This window comes from Schistocerca americana, chromosome 2 (genome assembly GCF_021461395.2).
Source record: "Schistocerca americana isolate TAMUIC-IGC-003095 chromosome 2, iqSchAmer2.1, whole genome shotgun sequence".
Lineage (NCBI taxonomy): Eukaryota > Metazoa > Arthropoda > Insecta > Orthoptera > Acrididae > Schistocerca > Schistocerca americana.
Genome location: NC_060120.1, coordinates 338,835,915 through 338,861,688, shown reverse-complemented (window position 1 = coordinate 338,861,688; position 25,774 = coordinate 338,835,915). Strand labels below are relative to the sequence as shown.

Here is a 25,774-nt window from a genome sequence, read left to right as displayed (position 1 = left end):
TTGATACACCCAGGGACTGGGAGCAATAATTGTTCCAAGAATCGCTGAAAGAGAGCAGGGGCGCTAGCAACCCCGAATGGCAAGCGTTGGTATTGATAGAGGCCGAAAGGCGTGTTAAGGACCAGAAACTGCCGGGAAGCAGCGCCGAGAGGAAGTTGATGATAAGCTTCTGACAGGTCAATTTTAGAAAAATATTGGCCTCCAGCAAGTTTAGTGAACAGTTCTTCCGGACGAGGCATAGGGTAAGTGTCGATGAGGCATTGAGCATTTACAGTGGCTTTGAAATCGCCACAGAGATGAATATCACCATTTGGCTTAGCAACGACAATGACAGGAGAGGACCACTCACAGGAAGTGACAGGAAGCAAGACCCCGGAAGTAGTGAGACGATCCAACTCCCATTTTACCCGATCACGAAGGGCCACAGGAATGGGCTGAGCCCGAAAAAACTTAGGCCGAGCAGTGGGTTTGAGCGTTATATGAGCTTCAAAGTTGTTTGCACGGCCTAACCCAGGAGAAAAAAGGGACGAAAATGTCGTCGACAAGGAATCCAGTTGAGCATAAGGAATAGCATCAGAGACAATATTGACAGTCATCTATGGAGAACCCAAAAACGCGAAAGGCATCGAAACCAAAAAGATTTTCTGCATTGCTCTGGTCGGCCACAAATATGGGAACAGTGCGAACGACGGATTTGTAAGATACCTCAGCATTAAACTGTACCAAGAGGGAAATCTTCTGTTTATTGTACGTCCGTAATTGCCGAGTGACAGGTGACAGGAGTGGATAACCCAACTGAAGATACGTCTGAGAAGTAATTATAGTGGCACCAGAACCGGTATCCACTTGCATGCGAACATCTTGACCAAGGATTTGGACAGTGAGGAATAACTTCCCTGAAAGGGAAGGAGTGCAATTGACAGACAACACAGAATCAGAATCAGCGTCATGTTCATGAACATCGTGTATGCGGTCGGATTTGCAAACGGAAGACACATGACCTTTCTTTTTGCAATTGTGACACACAGCCCAACGTTGGGGACAATCCTCGCGTGAATGTTTTGTAAAACACCGCGGACATGAAGAAAGTTGCCGGGGGTTTTGCTGCAGTATCTTAGCGGGTTGTTTACGGTTAGGCCGAGGCTGCGCGTGGGAGCGCATTGCGGCCACGTCAGCCGGCGGGGATGCGCCGCACGTGTCGTCAACAGCGCACAGAGATTGTATTTCCCCGACATCACCCCACGCTTCTACTTGCGCCCCAGCGGCGTGAGAAATTTCAAAAGACTACGCAATGGAGAGAACTTCATCTAGAGTCAGATTCGCCAACTGAAGGGCGCGTTGCCGAACTTCTTTGTCGGGCGCCAACCGGATAATAGCATCCCATACCATGGAATTGGCATAGGATTCTTTGTGAATGTCAGTAACAAATTGACACTTTCGACTGAGGCCGTGAAGTTCAGCAGCCCAAGTGCTGTTTTTGACAACAATAAAAGGCAACACGAGAGGCTACCACACGCGTTTGCTTTTGAAAATAGACAGACAGAAGTGAGCACATTTCAGCAAAGGACAAAGACGCAGGATCCTTCAAAGGAACCAATTGCGACAACAACCGATACATTTGAGGTGAAATCCAGGAAAGGAACAGAGACTTACATGGTTGTTCGTCCGTGACATGAAATGCCAAGAAGTGCTGTCGAAGACATTTTTCATAATCAGACCAGTCTTCCGCCGTCTCGTCGTGAGGAGGAAAAGGAGGTACAGCCAACGACAAGAAACGCCCCACATTTGACGCCGCAACAAAATCGCGAAACGCCGCTGTTAGAAGCGTTTGCTGTTCAAGGAGATTTTGCAATAGTTGCTTGGCAGTAGCCATGGAACCCTGTGGGTCAACAGTGAAAAGGAAAAATCCACTACCTCGTCGCCAATTGTTATAACATCAAGTTGAACACATATATTTCAGAACAACACAACACATATAAATCACAGAGTAAGTTGACAAGCAAGACATGTGTACACGTTAGCATTTGAATGAGCACTGAGTACCAATCTAGCAGCCGCTGCTCGGCTGGCCGCTTAGGTGGCGCAGCTGCTGCATAACTGGCAGACAGTACCGCACGTAAAGGATGCAAGTAATTGCGCTGCGGCGCTTTGAATGATTGGCGAGTCATTACAATTTCTTCTCAATAACTATTCCTTTCTTTACTCCCTTTTAATTTTCTAACTTGTCACCCCCCCCCCCCCCCTCCACACACACACTTAGCTTTCCGTTCTTATTCATTCTTGCACAGTGTTTTGTCAGTAATCACTGCCTGGCTTAATACCCTATCTTTTACCTCTAAGCTCTCATGTTTTCAAATCTCTTCTGGTGCAGACCCAACAATTAGTCTTTCCTTCCCATCCCACCTGCAAGTCTCCCCTGACCTGAGGTTCGGAACAACTTTTCCAAACTCTCCCCATTTCCTAAACCTCATCAGTCACTTTCCTTCTATCCTTCACCCCTTTTCCTTTCCTTTCCAACCTTCTGCCAGAAGAAGCCACTGGCTCCAAAAGATTGCAAATTTCCTTAACCTTTATATGTGTGTTCTCCTGCCGCCGCTTGGTGAGTAGACTTTTTATCTATCCAGTTAGATTAAATTACAGGAAAAATAAACTAAAAAATCAGGACTTGTTGCAGCACACATATTGTACATAAAGAGAGTTAACTAGTAAATTGTATTCCACTGTAGGCTTGATGTATTAGGCAGTTATAAATGTCAGCTGAAGTGTTTGAAACAATATGTTCCTTCTTTAGGATAAGTGGGAATACTGCTCTACAAGACCAAAAAATACGCGAAACGTGCAAGATAATACAGTCAAAATATCAGTCTTTCATGGGATATCTTTAATGTCATGCAAATGAAGGAAATGTTAGTATCAGAGTCAGAAGTGCACGAAACATTGACATAATGTACTGAAAATAACAATGACAAAATGTCATCATGGTTGATGAAACAGTTACAAACACACACCTTCACAATATTTCCAGCTTTATCACGAGTTCTTCCATAAATATCTTCCCAAAATTCTTCAACTTTTGCATCCACACCTTCAATACCATCTAACAATGCTTCTTCTGAATCATTAATTTCTTCATCTCCATTTTTATTTTTGTTAGACTTAACTTTTTTTTGGTTTGCAGTAAACAAACCTTCATTTTCAATCGTTAACTTTCTCTTTCTGGTTTTCTTCTTTGTGTCACTGCCATCATTAGCCTGCAGATCTGTCACACTCCACCCTTTACTGAAGCAAGTTTCTGCATTTGAAGATAAGGTACTGCCTTCATGAATACCAATGTGTTTTACCTCTTGAGCATCAGATTCTTCAGCTGAAACTTGTGAATCAGTTTCTGTATCTACAAAGTCACTATCTTCAGCAGACATATTATGTATGTTGTTCAGTTGATCACTGTCTGATTTTCCAAACAGTGCTGTGAAATCATCATCAATATCTGAACAAGCGTCGAACACATTTTGTTCTGAAGTCACGACATCTCTCAGGTTCTCACTATCGCACACCTCCAACAAATCTGATATCTTTAAGGAAAATGACTGAAAGACAAGTAAAGGAAATACTCACTTGCATAGGAAAGAAACCACTAGCATAACAGGCTGTGATGGTACAAATTACAAACAACGATTCACACACACACACACACACACACACACACACACACACACACACACATACCTGTACAGCTACATCACCCAGGGAGGGAGGGTTGGAGAAGACTGGCTGATATCTGGAAAGAAGAGGCAGCACACAATGTTCACAACATTGCTTACTGGTTTTATGACGACAACACAGGGTGTTTCAAAATGAATATATGAGTTTTAAGGCTTTGTAGAACATATTACATTCACCTTACAGTTATAAATAACACACCACATAAAAGAAAAACACAAACAGTTTTTCTTACAATTATTCAGTGTGAACTCCAATCACTCATTGAATCGATAGGCGAGTTGTTCCAAAATCTTGATCAACGTGTAAGGAGTAACTGTTGCAATAACACTGTTTCTAAAGTCGGATACATCAGCTGGTATCGGAGACACATACACATAATCATGTCAGATCATGTGTGAAAGTGGAGGTCATGCACAAATTGCTGTGTCAGCCGGCCCCTTGTGCCCAATCCACCAGTCAGACACAATGTCATTTAACCAATCGCGTACTGAGTTATGCCAGCGAGGCTTTGCACCATCTTGCTCCCGAATAAAGATGTGCCGTTCTGCTTCTTCCCACTGAGGCACAGGCCATAGCTGTAGCACATCAAGATAAGAAACTTCAGTTACAGTTGATTCACCGAAAAAGAAAGGCCCATAACCTTTCCGTGGGGATATTTCTTGAGGCTACATGTGAAAGACTCGCACTCATTCAACATGTTTTTCAGTCACTCTTTGTCATTCCATACTCTTCCCATTGCGCACAGGTATACAAACAAAATTGTTTGAGTTGCTCTTTCATTTGATGTATTATTTACAATGGTAAGTTGAACATAATAAATGTTAAAACATCTTAAAACCGGTATGTTCATTTTGAAACACCCTGTATTACAAAAAGGATAGATTACTACTCATCGCATAGTGGGGATGTTGCTGGCTGCCGAGGCGAGGCCAGACTCGGCCAGAGAGTGACAGTGGTCACTTGTGTAGAATTGTGTTGTCAAAGTGTGCATGTGTGAGTGAGTGTGTGTGTGTGTGTGTGTGTGTGTGTGTGTGTGTGTGTGAGGCGGGGGGAGAGGGGGGGGGGGGAGGCACACGCATGTGTTTTGTCTAATTCAGAAGAAGGCCTTTCATCTGAAAGCTTACTTGTTTAGCAGTCTTTCTGTTGTGCCTGTTTACGACTCACCATCCCCACTATACGAGAGCAGCAATCTATCTTTTCCATAATATTGTCATTATTCCATCCTGGATTTTCCATTACTGGTTTCATAAGTTTAAATGCAGAATACCCAACCATGTTTTATAAATCAATTACTGATGGTCATATAGCCAGGCCAAATAAACCCTAAACACTCAATATGTGTCATGCGCACATCAATTTTTAAGTAAATTGTGACAAGAGAAAAAACACCATATATATCATTTCTAAATTTGTTATTTTCGAACAGCAATAAACACTTGAACATTTTTATAAGCACCATATTTTTGTTCCACTTCCTATATGAAGGTGAATCCTGTTCATTTCACATTTGCTTAAGAGAAATTATTAAAAAGACAGCATTACTTTTATTCATGTAAGATACAAATCTACATTTTCTACTTTCAAATATTTCAATTATATCATATGTGTACACAAAATATAAATCAAGGATTAGCAATCTATCAAGATACCCAAATTCCTGGTACCACCCAGAACCTGGCAATACTGCTGCAAACCACTTTTCAGTACTACACAAAAGAGGGAGAGGCAGGGAAAGGAGTCTCTCTTGAACTGTCTTTCTCTTCTGGCCGTAGAAGGGCAGGTGTGGTTATTAGGGTGATCTGAGCCAATCACCACTGTGCTTGAGCTGAATGACACATTAAGAGCATTTCTGTTCATTTTGCTATCACTGTAAGCTGAAAAAAATTTCTGTAGTGATAACATACATGTTGGAAGCCATGCAGTTTTTGCATTATGATAGTAGTACAAGTTTCTACGGAATACGTTGTTCCAACTATGCCTTGGAAATTATTTCACAACTAAGGTGTTTCTAAGGAGTCCATATGCACCCTGATAAAATATAACTAATTATTTACTGTCCGTACATCCCTTTCTGTCAAACCTTCTCCATAAAGTCTAACATGCTGGACTTCTTTAGTCAAAAAATTTTTGAAGCCAATCACATTGGGGGAAAAAAAAAATTACAACTACAGTTTGGCATGTGGTTTTTCGACCTTAGAATATAATCTAGGCTCCTGGAGCCAATGAATATTGAGGACAGTGATTTTTAATACTGTTTATGTATTCTTTAAACCATTTTCTACAAAGAAGTAACCTCTGCAGCTCTCTATTCACACAAGACTATTCACTGAGTGAATTTTAAATATGTAAGGCATTCACAGCATAGTCAATGTTAAATCTATAAATAAATCTGTCAGAGACTCTAGCGCTGCTCACTTTAACTAGTCTCAACAGATTTTTAAGACAAGGAGTGCTTATTTCAGTAACACATCTTCATGAGTGTATGGGCTTGTCAAACATTTTTTATGTGGTATTTTTTCTGTTGCTTTTCATTTCTACAGGAGACTGATCAGTGAGAGTTGACTGGAAGGTCTGAACCTGTTCACGGATTTTACATCGAACCTGAATATTCAGAGCGCTCTTTTCACTGTATCTGCCTATGGAAACAATTTTATGTACAGCCTATCTTTTGGATGCATGAGATACTTCTTTATAATATTCTTTTGATATAGACCAATTTCCAAACTTTTTGTCACTATAGGAGCCTTATAAAATTCTCTGTGCACACGCGCACACCCACACATGCAGAGAGAGAGAGAGAGAGAGAGAGAGAGAGAGAGAGAGAGAGACTAGAAGTCTTAAGAAATGAACAATTTATTATGTCACTAACAACAGGGAAACATCAGCAAAACAAAACCTATAATGGTATCTCCAGGGGATTAAGAGTTTTGTGTGGGATGTTTTCCTAAGTAATACCTAGCAAAATTTCCTAAGTAATACCTAGCAAAAATTTGAAAATATTAAACAAAAGTATGAAATTATAAAATTATAGGTTATCATTTGTAATGTAGCTGTATAAGGCAAAATATATAAAAAATTGTCATAACACAACTGTTTGTTTTGGCAACACATAACACACTATCACCTTCCAAACTAACCAGAATCTCAGGATACTCTACAGATCAGTCTGGCACAATGCTGCTGTTGTCATTCTGCATAACTACAGTACCCTACACACATTTGAGCCTACTTACTGTATCCATCCATGATCTACCTCTACAATCCCCCCCCCCCCCCACTTACCTCCATAACTACATCCTTGATGCCTCACGATGTGTCCTATCAACTGGTCCTTCTTCTAGACAAGTGGTGCCATAATTTTTTTTTTTTTTTTTTTTTTTTTCAGTTTTATTCAGCATGTCTTCATTAATTACTCTACCTACCAATCTAATCTTCAACATTCTTCTGTAGCAACACATTTCAAAAGCTTCTATTCTCTTAAAAAGAGCACAGGCAGTCCCAGTTTTCAAGAAGGGTCGTCAAGCAGATGTGCAAAACTATAGGCCTATATCTTTGACATCGATCTGTGTAGAATTTCAGAACATGTTTTTTGCTCGCGTATCATGTCATTTCTGGAAAACCAGAAACTACTCTGTCGGAATCAACATGGATTCCAGAAACTGTGATCATGTGAGACCCAAATCGCTTTATTTGTTCATGAGACCTAGAAAATATTAGATACAGGCTCCCAGGTAGATGCCATTTTCCTTGACTTCCAGAAGATGTTCAATACAGTTCCGCATTGTCGCCTGATAAACAAAGTAAGAGCCTACGGAATATCAGACCAGCTGTGTGGCCGGATTGAAGAGTTTTTAGCAAACAGAACACAGCATGTTGTTCTCTATGGAGAGACGTCTACAGCTGTTAAAGTAACTCTGGTGTGCCACAAGGGAGTGTTATGGGACCATTGTTTTTCACAATATATATAAATGACCTAGTAGATAGTGTCGGAAGTTCCATGTGGCTTTTCACGGATGATGCTGTAGTATACAGAGAAGTTGCAGCATTAGAAAACTGCAGCGAAAAGCAGGAAGATCTGCAGCGGATAGGCACTTGGTGCAGGGAGTGGCAACTGACCCTTAACACAGACAAATGTATTGTATTGCGAATACATAGAAAGAAGAATCCTTTATTGTATCATTATATGATAGCGGAACAAACACTGGTAGCAGTTACTTCTGTAAAATATCTGGGAGTATGCGTGTGGAACGATTTGAAGTGGAATGATCATATAAAATTAATTGTTGGTAAGGTGGGTGCCAGGTTGATATTCATTGGAAGAATCCTTAGAAAATGTAGTCCATCAACAAAGGAGGTGGCTTACAAAACACTCGTTCGACCTATTCTTGACTATTGCTCATCAGTGTGGGATCCGTACCAGGTTGGGTTGACAGAGAAGATAGAGAAGATCCAAAGAAGAGCGGCGTGTATCGTCAGAGGGTTATTTGGTAAGTGTGATAGCATTACGGAGATGTTTAGCAAACTCAAGTGGCAGACTCTGCAAGTGAGGTGCTCTGCATTGCAGTGTAGCTTGCTGTCCAGGTTTCGAGAGGGTGCGTTTCTGGATGAGGTATCAAATACACTCCTGGAAATGGAAAAAAGGACACATTGACACCGGTGTGTCAGACCCACCATACTTGCTCCGGACACTGCGAGAGGGCTGTACAAGCAATGATCACACGCACGGCACAGCGGACACACCAGGAACCGCGGTGTTGGCCGTCGAAAGGCGCTAGCTGCGCAGCATTTGTGCACCACCGCCGTCAGTGTCAGCCAGTTTGCCGTGGCATATGGAGCTCCATCGCAGTCTTTAACACTGGTAGCATGCCACGACAGCGTGGACGTGAACCGTATGTGCAGTTGACGGACTTTGAGCGAGGGCGTATAGTGGGCATGCGGGAGGCCGGGTGGACGTACCGCCGAATTGCTCAACACGTGGGGCGTGAGGTCTCCACAGTACATCGATGTTGTCGCCAGTGGTCGGCGGAAGGTGCACGTGCCCGTCGACCTGGGACCGGACCACAGCGACGCACGGATGCACGCCAAGACCGTAGGATCCTACGCAGTGCCGTAGGGGACCGCACCGCCACTTCCCAGCAAATTAGGGACACTGTTGCTCCTGGGGTATCGGCGAGGACCATTCGCAACCGTCTCCATGAAGCTGGGCTACGGTCCCGCACACCGTTAGGCCGTCTTCCGCTCACGCCCCAACATCGTGCAGCCCGCCTCCAGTGGTGTCGCGACAGGCGTGAATGGAGGGACGAATGGAGACGTGTCGTCTTCAGCTATGAGAGTCGCTTCTGCCTTGGTGCCAATGATGGTCGGATGCGTGTTTGGCGCCGTGCAGGTGAGCGCCACAATCAGGACTGCATACGACCGAGGAACACAGGGCCAACACCCGGCATCATGGTGTGGGGAGCGATCTCCTACACTGGCCGTACACCACTGGTGATCGTCGAGGGGACACTGAATAGTGCACGGTACATCCAAACCGTCATCGAACCCATCGTTCTACCATTCCTAGACCGGCAAGGGAACTTGCTGTTCCAACAGGACAATGCACGCCCGCATGTATCCCGTGCCACCCAACGTACTCTAGAAGGTGTAAGTCAACTACCCTGGCCAGCAAGATCTCCGGATCTGTCCCCCATTGAGCATGTTTGGGACTGGATGAAGCGTCGTCTCACGTGGTCTGCACGTCCAGCACGAACGCCGGTCCAACTGAGGCGCCAGGTGGAAATGGCGTGGCAAGCCGTTCCACAGGACTACATCCAGCATCTCTACGATCGTCTCCATGGGAGAATAGCAGCCTGCATTGCTGCGAAAGGTGGATATACACTGTACTAGTGCCGACATTGTGCATGCTCTGTTGCCTGTGTCTATGTGCCTGTGGTTCTGTCAGTGTGATCATGTGATGTATCTGACCCCAGGAATGTGTCAATAAAGTTTCCCCTTCCTGGGACAATGAATTCACGGTGTTCTTATTTCAATTTCCAGGAGTGTATATTGCTTCCCCCTACTTAGACCTGCCGAGGAGACCACAAATGTAAAAGTAGAGAGATTCGAGTGCGCACAGAGGCTTTCCGGCAGTCGTTCTTCCCGCGAACCATACGCGACTGGAACAGAAAAGGGAGGTAATGGCAGTGGCACGTAAAGTGCCCTCCGCCACACACCGTTGGGTGGCTTGTGGAGTATAAATGTAGATGTAGAATTGTTTATCATCCAGGTTTCACTCCTGCGCAAGGCTACAATTCACACAAATACCTCCAGAAAAAGACTTCCTAACACTTCAATTTCTATAATATGTTAATAAGTTCCTTTTTTCGTTAAACTTTTCTTGCTATTGTCAATTTGCATTTTATATCCTCTCTACTTACTGCTTTCCAAATAACAAATCTCACCTAACACTTTGGTGTCTAATTTCCTAACCTATTTCCCTTGGCATTACTCCTTTCAAGACACTACTCATTCTGATTACTTGCTCTTCGAAGTACTTTCCAGCCTCTGGCAGAATTACAATGTCACTGGCAAACCTCAAAGTTTTTATTTCCTCTCCCTGAACTTTTATTTTCTTTCCACATTTCTCCTTCGATTCCTTTAATGCTTGCTCAATGAACACACTGAAGAATATTGGGGATAGGTTGCAATCTTGTCTCACCCCCGCCTCAACTATTTCTTCCCTTTCAAGCTCTTCAATTCTTATGACTGCCATCTTGTTTCTGTACATGTCATAAACCATTTTTCACTCCAAGTATTTTATCCCCACTACTTTCAGAATTTCAAAGAGTGTATTCAGACCAACATTGTCAAAAACTTCACTTAAAATTTATTCCAATGCCAAACATTGTGTTTTTTAATGTTAATATTAGCTTTCTTTTAACCTACAAATGCTATAAATATAGCTTTAACCTATCTTCTAACATAAGTTATTGGGTTAGTATTGCCTAATGTGTTCCTGTATTTCTCCAGAACCCATTTCTCCAAGGTTGCCTTCTAGCAGTTTTTCCATTCTTTGTTTGTTTGGGGGAGGGAACCAAACAGTGAGGTCATCAGTCCCATTGAATTAGGGAAAAATGGGGAAGGAAATCAGCCATGCCCTTTCAAAGTAAACACCCCAGCATTTGTCTAGAGTGATTTAGGGATACCATGGAAAATCTAAATCAGGATGGCTGGACACAGGTTTGAACCATTTTCCTCCCAAATGTGACTCCGGTGTGCTAACTTTTCCATTCTTAGATAAACAATTCACGTGTGTTTGTGGTTTACGGGCATTTAATGGTGAGATTGTCACCATCCTTACAATAATTAGTAGGCTCAAATGGATTGAAATTTCTAAAATTTGACAGAATAAGTAAGTGTCAGTCTTCGACATTTACGCTCTCTTCCAACTTCACTTATGGACACCCAAACAAGAACACTATCTCAAAAAAAAAACTGCATGAGATAGCCACCTTGACAAACTTCTCCCAAAAATTTTTACAGGACAAGTCAGACATTAACAACAAAAAAAAAACTTAAAATACCACATTTATTAGACTGCCAATAAAAATAGATGGTGAATCTGCCAGTAAATTAACTGCTGCCCTCTCAACTGAATATAAAACAAATTTGACTAAACTGCGACACACTGGGATTCATACAGCACACAATGGAGGGTTCTCTTACTACAGCAAGAAGCCTTGCATCATATGACTGAGTCCTACTGTGTACTATGAGGAGGGTACCCAAAAAAACCGGAATGACACTGCCATGTGCAGAGCTCGTGTAGTACACATTTCTGCCGCTTGGCAGGTATGGTGCAACCTATTCACAGTTCAGTGTCACCTGTGTTGTCATCTGCAGTGATTGTTTTTGCTAATGCTGTTTTGTTCTTGTTTCATGCTTTATGATGGCAAGTTTAAGTGAACAACATGCAGCTGTGAAATTTTGTTCTCTACTTGGGGCAAGATGTCAATTGATGACATACATCAACTACCCGAATTGACGAAAATATTGAAAAAATTCAAGAGCTTGTGCTCACAGATCATCGACAGACAACTGATCAAATGTCAGAGATGAGTGGGTTATCTTGGAGCTCGGATCAGCGAATTTTAACAGAAGATTTGGGAATGAAAAAGGTTGCTGCCAAGTTTGTTCCTCAGGTTCTGACTGAGAACCAAAAGGAACATCAAGTTGAAACATGTCATACTTTGAAACAATAGCGTGAATCTGATCCAGATTTTCTGTCAAAGGTCATGATTGGTGATGAATCATGGTGCCATGGTTACGACACAGAAACAAAGCAACAGTCAAGCCAATGGAATAGGTCACTGTTACCCTGTCCAAAAAATATGTTGTCAAGTCAAATCAAACATCAAAACAATGCTGATTTGCTTTTTTGATGCCAAGGGCAGAGTTCATTTAGAGTTTGTTCCACCAGGTCAGCCCAGCAAACAAATTTTTTATTTGGAGGTTTTAAGAAGATTACGCAACAGTGTTTGTCAAAAAAGACTCAATTTGTGGAAGACAGGAGACTTGTTCTTCAACCACGACAACTCACATACACACACGTAGCCATCTTTGTCAATTTTTGTCTAAAAATGGTGTGGTTCTGCTGCCCCACACATCTTCCACACCTGACCTAGCTTCATGTTACTTTTTCTTATTTCCACACATGAAGAGGAGCATGAAAAGACATTGATTTGACAACACTGACAAAGTCAAGAAAGAAATGCGGGAGAAGCTGTGTCATTTCTTAAGTTGATTACAAGAAATGTTTCAAACACTGGAAGCACCAGTGGTACAAATGTATTAGTTGTAACAGAGAGTATTTTGAAGGAGATAAGGTTGCTTTATAAACAATTCGAAAATATATACCTTTTCAAAAATAATTCCCTTTTTTTTGGGTACCCCCTCATACATGAAGATGAAAGAGAAGTATCTCATCCCATCCGCAAGGCTGGAAACACATACGCCATGGCTGAGATATTGACTTTACTGGGCACAGATTATTGTGTGTCACTGCCAGCCATTCGTTTTTTCAAATACACGTGACTCTGTACCTCAACAGTGAGGTGATAGCACGTAAGATGATGACACACTGAACCATATGAGTACCGCAATACACCTCCTTGGCTGCTACATCTGCCATTTCATTTCCATTAACAGCCGTACAATCTGGTACCCAGCAGAAAGTCACCTCTTTCCTCAGCCTTTGTACGTGGATAGGAAAGTCCTGAGTGTTCTGAAGTACTTTATCTGCTAGGTACAATTGATGTAAAGAGTTAAAGGGATTCAGGGAGTCAAGACAGGTATGGTATTTAGCATTCGCAATACATGTTAACTGCACTAGTGGCATCAAGATCACATACAATTCTGCAACAAACACTGCGAATTCTTGAGGCAACTGGAACTTGAGGACACCATCAAGGAAACCAATAGAGCAGACAATGGAGACCCCCCTGTTTAGACCCATCTGTGAATACAGCTATCTAGTTGTAGCAAAAGAAATGTACATGTAAATTATGCCCATATGCCCCAGTGGGCCCACTTGTACTGATCATCCACCATGTCACCCTCCACCAATGGCGTCATCTGATGACGTATGAAGGGGCTTGGAGTAAGCACACCGCTCTCCCAGCTTTTAAGTTTTCATGACATGAAGCTGCTACTATATGGTTAAGTAGCCCCACAACTGGCATCCCGAGGTTGAGTGGATTCCTCTCCAGTCCTCCCACCAAGGTGCAATCCCTGGGAATACCAGGAATCAAACCCAGGTCCTCTCCATGGTAGTCAGCCTCTCTGGCGGAAGACTGGTCTGATTACGAAAAACGTCTTCGACAGCACTTCTTGGCATTTCAGGTCGTGGACGAACAAACATGTAAGTCTCTGTTCCTTTCCTGGATTTCACCTCAAATGTATCGGTTGTTGTCGCAATTGGCTCCTTTGACAGATCCTGCGTCTTCGTCCTTTGCTGAAATGTGCTCACTTCTGTCTGTCTATTTTCAAAAGCAAACGCATGTGGTAGCCTCTCGTGTTGCCTTTTATCGTTGTCAAAAACAACCGCATCAATCCTATCGCGCTTGGGCTGCTGAACTTCACGGCCTCAGTCGAAAGTGTCAATTTGTTACTGACATTCACAAAGAATCCTATGCCGATTCCATGGTACGGGATGCTATTATCCAGTCAGCGCCCAACAAAGAAGTTCGGCAACGTGCCCTTCAATTGGCAAATCCGACGCTAGTATTTTGAAATTTCTCGCGCCGCTGGGGCGCAAATAGAGGCATGGGCTGACGTCGGGGAAATACAACCACTGTGAGCTGTTGACGACGCATGCGATGCGTCCCCGCCGGCCGACGTGGCCACAGTACGCTCCAACGCACAGCCCCGGCCTAACCGTAAACAACCCTCTAAGAAACTGCAGCGAAACTCCCAGCAACTTCCTTCATGTCCGCGGTGTTTTACAAAACATTCACGCGAGGATTGTCCCCAACGTTGGGCTGTGTGTCACAATTGCAAAAAGAAAGGTCATGTGTCTTCCGTTTGCAAATCCGACCGCATACATGATGTTCATGAACATGATGCTGATTCTGATTCTGTGTTGTCTGTCAATTGCACTTCTTCCCTTTCAGGGAAGTTATTCCTCACTGTCCAAATCCTTGGTCGGAATGTTCGCATGCACGTGGATACCGATTCTGCTGCCACTATAATTAATTCTCAGATGTATCTTCAGTTGGGTTCTCCACTCCTATCACCTGTCACTTGCGGACGTACAATAAACAGAAGATTACTCTCTTGGGACAATTTAAGGCAAAGGTATCTTACAAATCCGTCGTTCGCACTGTTCCCATATTTGTGGTCAACCAGAGCAACGCAGAAAATCTTTTTGGTTTCGATGCCTTTCGCGTTTTTGGGTTCTCCATAGATGACTGTCAATACTGTCTCTGATGCTATTCCTTATGCTCAATTGGATTCCTTGTCGATGACCTTTCCGTCCCTTCTTTCTCCTGGGTTAGGCCATGCAAACGACTTTGAAGCTCATATCACGCTCAAACCCACTGCTCGGCCTAAGTTTTTGCGGGCTCAGCCCATTCCTGTGGCCCTTCGTGATCGGGTAAAAAGGGAGCTGGATCGCCTCGTTGCTTCAGTGGTCTTGCTTCCTGTCACTTCCAGTGAGTGGTCCTCTCCTGTCGTTGTCGTTGCTAAGCCCAATGGTGATATTCGTCTCTGTGGCGATTTTAAAGCCACTGTAAACGCTCAATGCTTCATCGACACTTACCTTATGCCCCGACCTGAAGAATTGTTCACTAAACTTGCGGGAGGCCAATATTTTTCTAAAATTGACCTGTCAGAAGCTTATCATAAACTTCCTCTTGACGCTGCTTCCCGGCAGTTTCTGGTCCTTAACACGCCTTTCGGCCTCTATCAATACCAACGATTGCCATTCGGGCTTGCCAGTGCCCCTGCTCTCTTTCAGCAATTCTTGGAACAATTATTGCTCCCTGTCCCTGGGTGTATTAATTACAAGGACGACATTGTTGTCACTGGCTCCACCACTGAAGAACATCTTCAAAATCTCCGCACACTTTTTCATGTCTTACAGACTGCCGGTCTTAAGTGTAATCTTCAGAAATCACAATTTTTTTCAGGCATCTATCATGTACTTGGGGTTTCAACTCTCTCAGGATGGTATTCATTCGCTTCAGTGAACTGTCGCTGCGATCGATGCCCTTCCTCGCCCTACATCTGTTAAGGAACTGCAGGCCTTCTTGGGGAAAATAGCGTACTATCACAAGTTTTTACCGTCTGCTGCGTCAGTGGCTCAGCCATTGCATCGCCTGTTGCATAAAAACGTGCCTTTTCACTGGTCCACGTCATGCAATGCGGCTTTCCAGAAATTGAAGGCTCTGCTGAAACAGGCCCCGTGCCTGGCGACTTATTGACCTGGCCAACATCTTTTCTTGCCACAAACGCCTCTCAATACGGGGTCGGTGCAGTCCTTGTGCACCGTTTTTCTGACGGCTCTGAACAACCCATTGCTTATGTCTCCAAAACACTCACGGATGCCCAACGAACGTATTCTCAAATTGAAAAAGAAGCTTTGGCCATTATTTATGCTCTTCATAAATTTGGTGTTTTTCTCTATGGATCCAAATTTTATCTTGTTACGGATCACAAACCACTTGTTTCCTTGTTTCATCCATCATCGTCACTTCCCGACAAGGCTGCACATCGCCTCCAGCATTTGGCTCTTTACTTGTCTCGTTTCAATTATGAGATTCATTTCCGGCCAACGGCTCAACATACAAATGCTGATGCACTGTCTCACCTTCCCATGGGTCCAGATCTGGCATTCGATAGGGACGAACTTTTGTGTTTCCATCTGGATGTTGCCGAGCAGCGGGTTGTGGATGGATTCCCCATCACCGGGGACCGGCTGGCGGCTGCTACGGGTTCTGAACCAACCCTCTCCAGGGCTTTACGCTGTATTCAGAGGGTTGGCCAGAATGTCCGTCCGCTAAGACTTCTGACCCGTTGCGGAACTACTACGCTTTGCGCTACCGCCTCACAGCGAGGGATGGTGTTATCCTCCTTTCCATCGACAATGCTTCGCCGCGTGTGGTGGTACCTGCATTTTTGCATGCTTCAGTCTTGCACTGGGGTGTCTCTCGCACAAAATCTCTGGCACGCCATCATGTGTACTGGCCTGGCATCGACTCTGAAATAGCACACATGGTCGCTGCCTGCGGCCCTTGTGCGTCACAGGCCGCCGCCCCGAAGTCCTCTTTGTCACCGTGGCCTTCGCCTGAGATGCCCTGAGAGTGCATTCATGCTGACTTCGCGGGACCTTTTATAGGTACTTATTGGGTCCTCATAATTGATGCCTACTCTAACTTTCCTTTCATTGTCCATTGCACGTCGCCTACCACTGTGGCAACCACAAGTGCTCTCGCCCGCATTTTTTCTTTGGAAGGCCTTCCCTCTACTCTTGTTACTGATAATGGTCCGCAATTTGCCTCTTCCGAATTTTTATGTTTGTCATGGCATTATGCATGTCACAGCCCATCCGTTCCATCCACAATCAAGCACAATTAAGGCTCAGATGCGGAAACTCCTGACTTCTTCTGCTGCTGATGATGCGCTTCTCCAGTTTCTGGCTTCTTACCGTTTCACCCCCATGGGCGACCACAGCCCGGCTGAGGTTTTACATGGCCGACAGCCCCGCACGCTACTTCATCTTCTGCAGCCTTCCACCTCACGGCCGCGGGTGCCTTCGCTTGGCCGGTTCACTGCCGACGACCATGTCTGTGTACGGGGATATGGCAGGCGGCCAAATTGGAGTCTCAGCCGCATCTTAAGACACCGTGGCCGATGCCTGTATGAAATCCAGACGGACACGGGTGTTGCAGTGTGTCATTCGGACCAGCTTCTGCCTCGTGTGCCAGCAACGCCTGTTCTGAATGCCGCTACACCACCTTCGGCTCTACCTGACGCTCGGGATCTTGGCATCTCTCATTACTCACAACGCAGCCCTCTCACCGTCATCTCGGTGCCAGTACAAGAACGGACACCGCCAGGAGACGTGCCCACGCAGGAACCGAATGACCACCATCTGTCAGAGCCAATCTACTTGCCTCCTTCTCCTACGGACACCGACCCATCGCCCATGTCTCCTGTTATATCAACTGGACTTGCCGCAATGGGCAGATTGCTGCACCGAGCCCTAGCAGATTCGACCCCTACATCTCCTGTCATCTTGACCCGTTATCATCTGGGACACTTTCGTCCATACGGGAAGCCTCCTCCTCGAGACTTTACATCCAGTCAAACAACGCCTATGGATGTTAGTAATATACAGACCGCCTCCATCAAGACCAGTGCAACAATTTCAAAGGGGGGAAAAGTGTTGTGACTCGTCGATCATTCAAAGTGCCGCCGCGCAACTACGCGCGTCCTCTACATGTGGCGCTGTCTGCCAGCCATGCAGCAGCTGCGCCACCTAAGCGGCCAGCCAGCCAGCGGCCGCTAGACTTGGACTCAGTGTTCATTCGAATGTTACCTTGTTCACATGTCTTGCTTTGTCAACTTGCTCAGTGACTTATATGTGTTGTGTCGTTCTGAAATATGTGTTCAACTTGACGTTATAACAGTAGGAGACCCACAATATTCATTGCCTCTGATAGCCATGTCAGAGACTGTGGAAGAATTATTTTAAATTTTGCTTCAAGTAAATATGACATCTACAGGAAGGTGACACCAGGTGCCTCCTCTAGTGTAATATTACAAAAATGCAATGACCTGCCTAAGCTGACAAATGAAGATTTTGCAGTTATTCGGGCAGGAGCTGATGATGTAGCAAAGAATGAAGCCAACTTGGCAATTTGTTCACTACAAAAAGCCTTGTCAGCATTAAAAAATACAAATGTGATTGTAGTTGGAGTATCACACAGGCATGACCTGCCTGAATCGTCTTGTGTAAACCAAAAAATTCAATCCACAAACAAAACACTCAAAAAACAGTGAAGGGCTTCCACAACACTTGTTTGTAGTAACAAAGAGCTATCTGCAGCACATAGACAGCACCTAAATGCAACTGATAAAGAACTAAAGGCCACAAGGTTTCATGAATCAGTGGAAACAAACAGGGACATGTACAAAACAGCAACAGAACTTAAATGGAGGGATGCTGTAGTCTCAGATAAATAATCGGTGAGAATGGTTACTGACACAACTCCTACACAAATAACAACAGATTCCACAAAAGTGAATAGTGTGTCCGTGGAAAGTATAATTATTCAAGAAATAAACATACCCAAGAGATCAGTGCAAAAGTTAGGAGGAGCAGTAAATAATGTGACAGGAAAGTAGAAACCATATAAGAAGACAGACCTACTTGAAGAAAGAAGAATAGCAACTCGAGCTCAAGGAGTGAGAATACCAACAGGTGGAATACGGCATTCAATCCGAAGAAAGAAACCACTACCAAGAGACCAGGACTTTTAGTGGGATCAGCGGTGGTTTCACAGAAGGAAGCAGATAACAAAGTGAGAGGTTGGGTTGTTTGGGGGAGGAGACGAGACAGCGAGGTCATCGGTCTCATCGGATTAAGGCAGGACAGGGAAGGAAGTCAGTCGTGCCCTTTCAAAGGAACCATCCCAGCATTTGTCTGGAGCGATTTAGGGAAATCACGGAAAACCTAAATCAGGATGACCGGATGCAGGATTGAGCCGTCATCCTATTGAATGCAAGCCCAGTATGCTAGCCACTGTGCCACCTCGGCTGGTTGTTAACAAAGTGAGTCAGCAAATGGATGAACAGGTATGTGACTATCATACTATAGATGATCACAGTGCACCAAGATTAAAGACATTAACTGAACTTACAACTTAAAATACAGAGTCAAATTGCTCTCAGAGGAATACAGACAGAGATAAACTACTTACTTTTCTACAAGTTAGCATACGTTGTATTAGAAATAAGATTTCAGAATTAGAACATTTATATAACACTGAGCATGTAGATATTATATGTGTATCTGAGCACTGGTTAACCCAAGAACAAGTAAATATACCCCAAGTGTATGTTGTGGGAAACATGATATGTAGAAAACAGAGAAAGAATGGTGGGGCTGGAATTTTTGTCAAAGAAGGAATAGAATTTTCCAGAATGATGTCTCTAAAAACTCCACACAACTAGATGGGGAGTTCAGCTGTGTAAAATTAATGAATGACAATATAGTGGTAGGTATTCTATTTAGGTCGCCAGATGGTGATGTAAATGTGTTTATTACACAATTTGAATTGATAGTGAAAAAGATATTGAAGAGTAAGACAAGAATTGCTATCTGTGGTGATTTCAGCACAGAAACGGCAAACACACAGAGGCAAGTCACTAAGACATTCTTGAATATGCTAAGCTCATTAGACCTCTACTGTACAAATAACAGAACCACATACAAGTATGCCTACATAGACAATATTGTTGTGAATTTCTGTAGAGAAGATTTTACAGTCAGACTTGCAGAAAGTGGACTTGCAGATCATGAGCCACCACTCCTTACACTCTACAAGAGGCAACCAGTTAAAATTGAAGAACCTCGAGTAGTAATAGTAAAAGGGCAAACATATGTTTATTGATAGATTAGGAAGTGCAAATTGGGAATTTATATATAATTGTCAATCTGAGAAAAGGGAAGCTGAAATTATCTTTGATAACTTCTTTAAAAAGTACACAGATTTATGATATTCTTAGTCAGCAGAAAAAAAAAAATTAGATATCCAAGTGAAATGAAAAAGAAAATACTGGACTGGTTTACAGAAGAGCTATCAGAAATCACAGGAAACATGCATATGCTGTACCAGATGCATAAGCAAGCTTCTACACAAGGAGCAGAATAGAGCATGAACATCCATAGGTCATATCTGAAATCCAAACAATTCTACAAAGCTAAACTACTTCGAGCAAAAAGTTGAGCAGTGGAAAACCAAGGCAGCATGGTAGATAATAAAATAAGGGAACACACCAAAATGTACAGAAACATGTCTGCTTGAACCCGAAGAATTAAATCAGTGCTTTTTAAATTCAGTTAAAGGAATAAGTAACAGTATTAAAGCAACAAATTCACCTGCAATGGACCTTGTTGGAACACCACTGCCTGTTAACCTGGTATTTCAATGGAGGGCTGTCGCACCTGCTTATAGGCCTATTATAAAAGCTGTATTCAAATTTTCAGGTTCTAAAAGTATGGACTGTTGTTGGTTATCAAATAACATCATTAGAAAGACAATACACTCAATCGCCAAAACCATTAGCTTTTATTTTTAATAAATGTGTGGAATTTGGAGTTTTTCTGGATGCACTTAAGGTATCAAATGTTATCCCAATTGTGTTTTCCTTTCTTTTTTTTAAAAAAAAAGGGGGGGGGGGGGGAATCTTCCCCATAGCTACAAACCAGTCACCAGTGTTCCAACACTCTCAAATATATTTGAGGCACTGATACACACACAAATAAGCAGCTTCCTTGAAAAATACAATATCCTATGTAAAAATGTCTGGTTTTTGCAAGGGGAGAAACACTACAGGGGCCATCTTGGAAATCACTGACCAAACCTTAACAGCTTTTGAAAACAATGACATGGTATCACTGGTATTATGTGACCTAAGCAAAGTTTTTGATTGCATTGAAGTACTACTGAGGAAACTGAGTTTTATGGGGTGAGAGGGATCACTTTAGCTGTGATAAGTTCTTATTTAAGTAGCAGAACACAATTTGCCTCAGTCAAAAATGTAAACTCCTACAGTGCAGGTGTACCACAAGGGTATATCCTTGGAGCCTTCTTCTTCATTGTAGCTATCAATTACTTTCTGGTGTACGCAGCCGGCAACTGTGGTAATGTGTGATCCCTCTGAATGTCTCAATCACCTCTTTAAAAAAGAAAGAAAAAGAAATCCAGCTCCCAATTCCTTTATTTCTTACCTTCTTACAATTTCTGCAGTTTTTATTTGCATTTCATCACCAATAAATTATGGTCAGAGTCCACATCTACCTCTGGAAATGTCTTATAGTTTAAAATCTGGTTTCAAACTATCTAACAATTATGTAATCAATCTGGACCTTAATTTGATTCCAGGTCTCTCCCATGTATACAATCTTCGGGTCGACCAAAGTGTCCGATCCCAACCGTCGGCTTTGACGGGTGACGTAAGGCTGTTGTGGTGGGTGACGCCACGACGGCGCGGAATTTAGTTTGTGAGATTGGCGTGTTTGTAGGTGTCGTTTTGATGTGATCGGTGGTGTGTGTTAGGTGACGTTTTTGGTTTATTTTGCTTGTGTGGCATGTTTATAATGGTTCAAATGGCTCTGAGCACTATGGGACTTAACTTCTGAGGTCATCAGTCCCCTAGAACTTAGAACTACTTAAACCTAACTAACCTAAGGACAGCACACACATCCATGCACGAGGCAGGATTCGAACCTGCGACCGTAGCGGTTCCAGACTGTAGCGCCTAGAACCGCTCAGCCACCCCAGCTAGCTGGCGTATTGTTGTGTGTCTATGGGTAGTGTGTTACGTGGCGTATGGGGTTCATTTGTGTGGTAGCACTGCACGTGTGTGGTATCGGTGGTGACTGTGCTTTCAGCGGAATATTTTTCAGTGAGTTAACAATTTTGGTTTTGTTGAGTCGACGTTAATGTAGTTTTTTCTGTTCGTCGTGTGTGAATTTTGGTAAATTGCTTTTTTTATGTCTTTGGTACTTATGGATATGACTGACAACGTCAACAGTTTTCAGTTGTCAACGATAATGGGCACAGTGCGTTGTCTCTAATAGAATTTCTTCAACTATTAGGATTTTTGGATGAAGTCGTGGAGTGTTCAGTGTGTCGTGAAGAAATGAGGCTTACTAAAGTTCCGGCATCTTGGGCCGGGGACGGCTATATGTGGAGATGTCGTAAGGGTAACAGGTCAAGGGAAGCGTTCGATTCCAATTTTGTTGGTTTGTTGTTTTTTGAGATAGTGATGATTCTCGACGTGGCTATAGTTTTGGGTTTTATGATTTGGTATCGGTAGTTTCTGTTGTTTGATTCCAATGTGTGGTTGTGGCTGTGGGTGTTTTGGTATTGGGAGTTTCTGTTGAGCTATATAGGTCAAGGGAAGTGTCTGATTACAGAGGATATTGTGATTAGTGGAATTTGGGGAGTATTTTGTTGTCGGTTTTTTCCGTCGTTTTGTGTGGTTTGGTATGGTGGTGTGTGTAAATTTGTTTTTTGTTTACTGTGTCCCCACCCAAAAACCCCCAATTTCCCATGCTTCTCCCATTAGTTTCATTAGGTTTTTTGTGGAACGTGTGTGTGTGTGTGTGTGTGTGTTGATTTTTCAATGTATTTTCGTGTTTGTGGTCATTTTTGCGTAATGACGTCGTAAGCGCCATATTGGAGTCATAGTGTGTGGTCGTTTCCGTCATATTTGTGACGTCATGGGTCAAAGCAGACGGGTGGAATCGGATGCTTCTGTATTTCCCAATCTTCTTACACTACTCTTCAATCAAGTATTAGCAATGATTAAATTGTGCTCTGTGCAAAATTTCACCAGGTACCTTCCTTTTCAGTCCTTTCCTCCACTAACATAGCTCTGACTATCTTTCCTTCACTTCCTTTTTCTACTACCAAAAAGGTCATCAACATAGCAACTTACAGCACTGCCACCAATATTACTAAGCTATGCAGATCTACTACAGAAATAGAATTCACAAAAGTGGCATTTGATGTTCTTAATGAAGATGAACATGTTACAGGCATATGTTTAGATCTTTCTAAGGTATTTTATACTGTTTACCATCAGATGCTACTAAATAAACAAGAAGATAAGAAATACGGAGGGGTTGCTAATGACAAGTTCCGATCAGACCCAGCAGACAGGATACACAGAGTAGAGATTACACATACCTTACATAAGTCTAAACACTTATCAGAACCAAAATAAATTAATACAGGAGTCCTTTGGTGCACATATTACGACCAATATTGTTCTTGAAGTGATTTTCCCCGTATTGTTAATCTTGGTGGGAAAAAAGTAACTTCGCTGATGACAGCAGAAAACAAGACAACTCTTCTCAGAGAATATAAATGAAACCCTCAAGAAAGTTTACAATTTGTCAGTAAGCAATAAAGATAACATAAAGAAATCTAGTAGCATGTATTGCAATATGAAGAGGAAAAATGATGCTGTTAAATTAAATGTAGACGACATCTCTATAAACTGGGTAACACATAAAAAATTTCTAGTAATGAATTTTTATTCTCACTGTAACTGGCGTGATCATGCAACGATACTTGAAAACTGGATATCACCACCATGCCGGCAGTGTCTTTTAGTTAATACCATTCATATGTACACTCAGTTCTTAGCTATGACATTCTGCCCTGGGGAACAAATGCAAAAAATATAATGCAGATTTCAAACTGCAGAAAAGGGCTACAATCAGAGTAATAACCATAGACACCAGTCAAGCTCATTCTATAGACCTGTACAAAGCACTGCACATTTTAACTGCCCTGTGTGAGTACTGTTACCTATCAGCTGTACACATTAAATGTAACATTGATAATTATTGCACAAACAGCACTTCCTGACCATGGAAGAAGATCTAAACTGAACTTATGCTTACCAAGAAAGAATTAACATATTCTCCTCCTCCTGGGCTCAACATCTGTCATTATAGGGGGATGCTGACTGGACTTGTTCAGGTCAGCAAATGGGAAGCTGCAGTACTCAAAATGGTCCTGACAGCAGCTGATAGTGTGTGTGTGTAGTGTTATGAAACGATGTGTATATGGCGAGAAACAAATGAACAGTACAGTACTACTGAACAGCTTATTTGCAAAACTGTATTGTACTTTAGGTATAAACTTAATGAGGTAGAACTATTTTAAACATAAAGACCTTGTATTCTGGAGGCTCCAAACTGCATCCACACATTCTGATTTGAGTTTTCCATGTATTCCATAAACTGTTTCATGCAAACTATAGGATTATTCCTACTTTAAGGGAATGATCAACTATCTGTACAATTCAAGTCGTACTGAAATTGCAAGTATATAAATGACTCTATATGTGAAATAGTTTATTTTTGTTGCCGTTAAATTATAATACCATGAAATGTCAAATATCGCTGTAAAACAGATCTACAGAAGAATAAATCTACTAGTAGTATAATATAAGACATCTCAAAGTCTCCCGTCACCAATGGATCGCCATAAATCTAGTAAACAACACGATCTTCATGAAGATATTTTCCAAACAAGCTACAAATTACACATACGAACAAAAACATCACAGGTAGTTTAGGGCGTCACATTGAGGGAACAATTCGACGTGATTAGTTGTATACTAGACACAAAATAACAAGAAAAACTCTCACAGAAAATTGCTTCACACTAGGTATGCCAGTAGCAAATAAAAGGATACAATCAAGGCCATCCGACGAGAACGATTTTGGAATACTCTTGGATTTCCGTTTATTCAACTTCAGTTGTTTTTCCAGTTTCCTTATTATTTTATCTTCTTCCTTATTGGCTTCTAAGAGTTGCCTGTCCCTACTTTTCTTCATTTCTTGTTTTAACGCTTTTGTTCGCTGTTGCTCCTTCTGAAATCTCTTTTTGGCTCTGTCCCCTTCATTACTAGCGCTGCTCTCATTCGGTTTTTCCACTTGACGCACATCCTCAGGGGCTCGTACAAATAAGCCAGGGGTGCGCCTTTTGTTCGCAAAATACTCACGCTTTTTGATTTTGAGGCTCTTTCTCTGTTCTTTTCTCTTTTCTTTCCTGGAAAGAACAGTAGGTGCGTTCTTTTTCCCTTTCTGTGGGTGTTTTTTCCCTTTCAACCGGTGACCATGTTTTTGCATTTTGGTACTTTCTTCCAACCCTCAAGAAAATAACAAAAATTGTTAAAGAAGCGCCGCATACACAAAACAGAATTTTATCAACAACATAACCTATATCACACACAACACATGCTGACGCTCAAAACAGGACTATTTTCGTTTTGCGTTTACAATCAACCCAAAGAACTTTATATCTATACACTATACAGATACGCAGCTATAGGAAACGTCCACAGACACACTTTGCCCAATAGCAAGTTAAGAAAGGCTTTGAAAAATTGTACATAGATATCTTCAACAAAAGTCGCGCCAGTCAACTTGCCTGTGTATAATTGCAACCTCTTGCATTACACACAAACGTGTGAAAACGCTCTGAAGCCGCCATACTAAGCTGATACGAAACGTACAGTTCGTGAATGTCTGATTTTAGGTTTCTCAGTTGCTGTGAGATCTGCTATTTTTGTTTTTAAACTTTTTCTATATATATCTAAAGATCGCTGGTCCACCTATGAAGGTGACTGTTCTGATTTACATGTTGAAATTAAAATATGGTGCCAGAGAAGCCATATAGACTACTAAAATGTAAAACGTTACATGTTAGTAACGAGCAGCTTGCCATCTATCACTGTTACTACTAATTAACTTATATTTTAC

At 42.5% G+C, this 25,774-nt stretch overlaps 1 protein-coding gene across 3 annotated transcripts in view; it reads right to left on the bottom strand.

Moving 5' to 3' along the window:
• The window catches only part of LOC124595654 (nucleolar MIF4G domain-containing protein 1-like), a 122,477-nt gene extending 97,201 nt beyond the window's left edge, over positions 1–25,276 (bottom strand). Inside the window, exons 1-2 of one of the 3 annotated variants that reach the window (XM_047134495.1) lie at positions 24,706–25,276; positions 3,009–3,565 (exon numbers count right to left, since the gene is read on the bottom strand). In XM_047134495.1, coding sequence (XP_046990451.1) covers positions 3,009–3,565; positions 24,706–25,141 — 993 coding nt within the window. In that variant the 5' untranslated portion in view covers positions 25,142–25,276. Of the gene's footprint in view, positions 1–3,008; positions 3,588–24,705 lie in introns of all 3 variants that reach the window. The other 2 variants (XM_047134496.1, XM_047134497.1) reach the window with 2 other exon arrangements.
• Between the last annotated feature and the right edge of the window lie 498 nt (positions 25,277–25,774).